Source organism: Chiloscyllium plagiosum, unplaced genomic scaffold (assembly GCF_037043375.1).
Source record: "Chiloscyllium plagiosum isolate Xiang-an unplaced genomic scaffold, Cpla_swu_hap1 HiC_scaffold_33, whole genome shotgun sequence".
Classification (NCBI taxonomy): Eukaryota; Metazoa; Chordata; class Chondrichthyes; order Orectolobiformes; family Hemiscylliidae; genus Chiloscyllium; species Chiloscyllium plagiosum.
In genome coordinates this window covers 5,408,998-5,410,970 of record NW_028270171.1, presented here as the reverse complement: position 1 = coordinate 5,410,970, position 1,973 = coordinate 5,408,998, and the positions used below count along the sequence as shown (strand labels likewise).

The window sequence follows — 1,973 nt, the reverse complement described above, 5'->3', positions numbered from 1 at the left end:
GCAATGGCCTAATGGTATTATCACTAAACTATTAGTCCCTATTCAGGTAATGGCAGATTGTGGAATTTGAATTCAGTGAAGAATATGGAATTAAGGGTCTAATGATGACCATGAAAAAATCGTCAATTGTCAGAAAAACCCATCTGGGTCACTAATGTCCTTTAGGGCAGGAAACTGCCATCCTTACCTGGTCTAGCCTACACATGACTCCAGACCCACAGCAATGGGATTGACTCCTAACTGCCCTCTGGGTGATTAGGGACGGCAATAAATGCTGGTCTAGGCAGAGATACTCACATCCTATGAGTGAATGGCTTCACCCCAAATTCTCATGGTGAAAGGTCAAAGGTCACGGGCAGAGAGTGGGAACAGGGGTCTGATTAGCCATGATCATGTTGAATGGTGTGAGCAGACTCGAAGGGCTGAATGGCCTATTTGCTATGTTTCTATGTCTCATTTTAGAGAGGAACCCTCCAGGCCACTTACTGAGGCCCATTCGTGCCAGCCCCACAGTTGTTTCAAGTAAGAGATACTCCTTTAAATATTGAAGATGCACCCAACCCAGACAGATATCTGCTTTTCTATTCCTTGAAGCTGGAACCCAAAGAGATGGCGATCAGCTCAGTTGGAATGAATTGGGAACATAGTCCATTGCTGCCCTTAAACACTCACAGGGCACCTCAAAGAGTCGGTTTCACTATATCTCCATATCACACAGGGCTGTGAAGGTAGCTAGAGTCACATGGGGGGATGTAAGCAATAGGGTGAAGGGAAAGTAAGGCCATAAGGCCCATCATGTCCATACTGGCTAACAGATCCCACGAAACCTTCCTGAATTGGGAACACAGTTTGAAAAAATCGAGTCTGCCAACTGACTTTCCCAATCAAACTTGGCATTTTTAAATTCTTGTCCACCGGACAGACTGACCCACCAGCCAGTTCTGCGGTAGATTTATCATCAATCTAATCATCACCCCCTCCAACCCACACAGTGACTCCACACTGTTATCTCAGTATCAGGAGCATGTGTTAATTTAAGATGATGTCAAAGCAGGGTCTGAGGGGGAAGGAGGGGAGGACAGTCTTGTGGACCTGCAGAGTATTAACCCATTTGTACAGTTAAGGCACTGTGACAGAAACAAAACCAGCAAAGGAATTAACCCCACTGTCCAACAACCTCAGCTGTACACAGTCAAACAATGTATTCCTGCAGTTTTTACTGTCCAACTGCAGTCAATGTCTTTATTTAATTATAACAAGAGAGTTCCCCTTGAGTTAAACGTATTGACGAGCCAGTTACTTCCTAATTTGAGTATTGCAAAACCAACAGGCAAAATGCACTTTAAAACTCTCACTTATGGTTCTTACCTGTTTACAGTATGATTCGCTAACTGCAACATCCGATTAAACTGTTTCTTCATCATTTTCAAATCTGTTCTGTTTTTTTATAAATATGTAAGGGTGTGTGTGTGTACTTTAGTTCAGTTAGACTTGGAGCTGCTGCTGTTACTGCACGGTCCATCCAGTGGGAGTGAGCTCAGCATTTCTGTTCCCTCCCACAAGCGGTGAAAACGAAACTTCCCTTAAAGCCACAGTCTGATGTTTCTAAATCACTTTGTGATGGCAACGTTAAAGTCGGCATGACTTTTTACATCCTATCGTTCTGTCCTTGATGGTGGGCGCTCCTCCACATTGGCTGCACTGCCTGAGGTTTGCTCTTAACGGGTATCTCCCACCAGGGCTGTGCCTTCCCACATCCTTCTCTCTGTACACTCCACATCCAAATACATTGCTATCATAGGTCTTGTGGTAACGTAAGGAGGAGGGGGAATGCGGGAAATGCAAAGTGGGACAGCTGATTTTGGATGTGGAGGTGCCGGTGTTGGACTGGGGTAGACAGGGTCAGAAATCACCCACACCAGGTTATAGTCCAACAAAGGCTTTTTATGAAATCACAAGCTTTCGGAGCGCTG

At 45.0% G+C, this 1,973-nt stretch overlaps 1 protein-coding gene across 3 annotated transcripts in view; it reads right to left on the bottom strand.

The window, feature by feature from the left end:
* The window catches only part of LOC122542002 (SH3 domain-binding protein 1-like), an 84,790-nt gene extending 83,281 nt beyond the window's left edge, over positions 1-1,509 (bottom strand). For 2 of the 3 annotated variants that reach the window (XM_087978234.1, XM_087978233.1), the window contains exon 1: positions 1,369-1,509. In XM_087978234.1, the coding sequence (XP_087834360.1) occupies positions 1,369-1,424 (56 nt within the window). In that variant the 5' untranslated portion in view covers positions 1,425-1,509. The remainder of the gene's footprint in view (positions 1-1,368) is intronic. The other variant, XM_087978235.1, reaches the window with a different exon arrangement.
* Between the last annotated feature and the right edge of the window lie 464 nt (positions 1,510-1,973).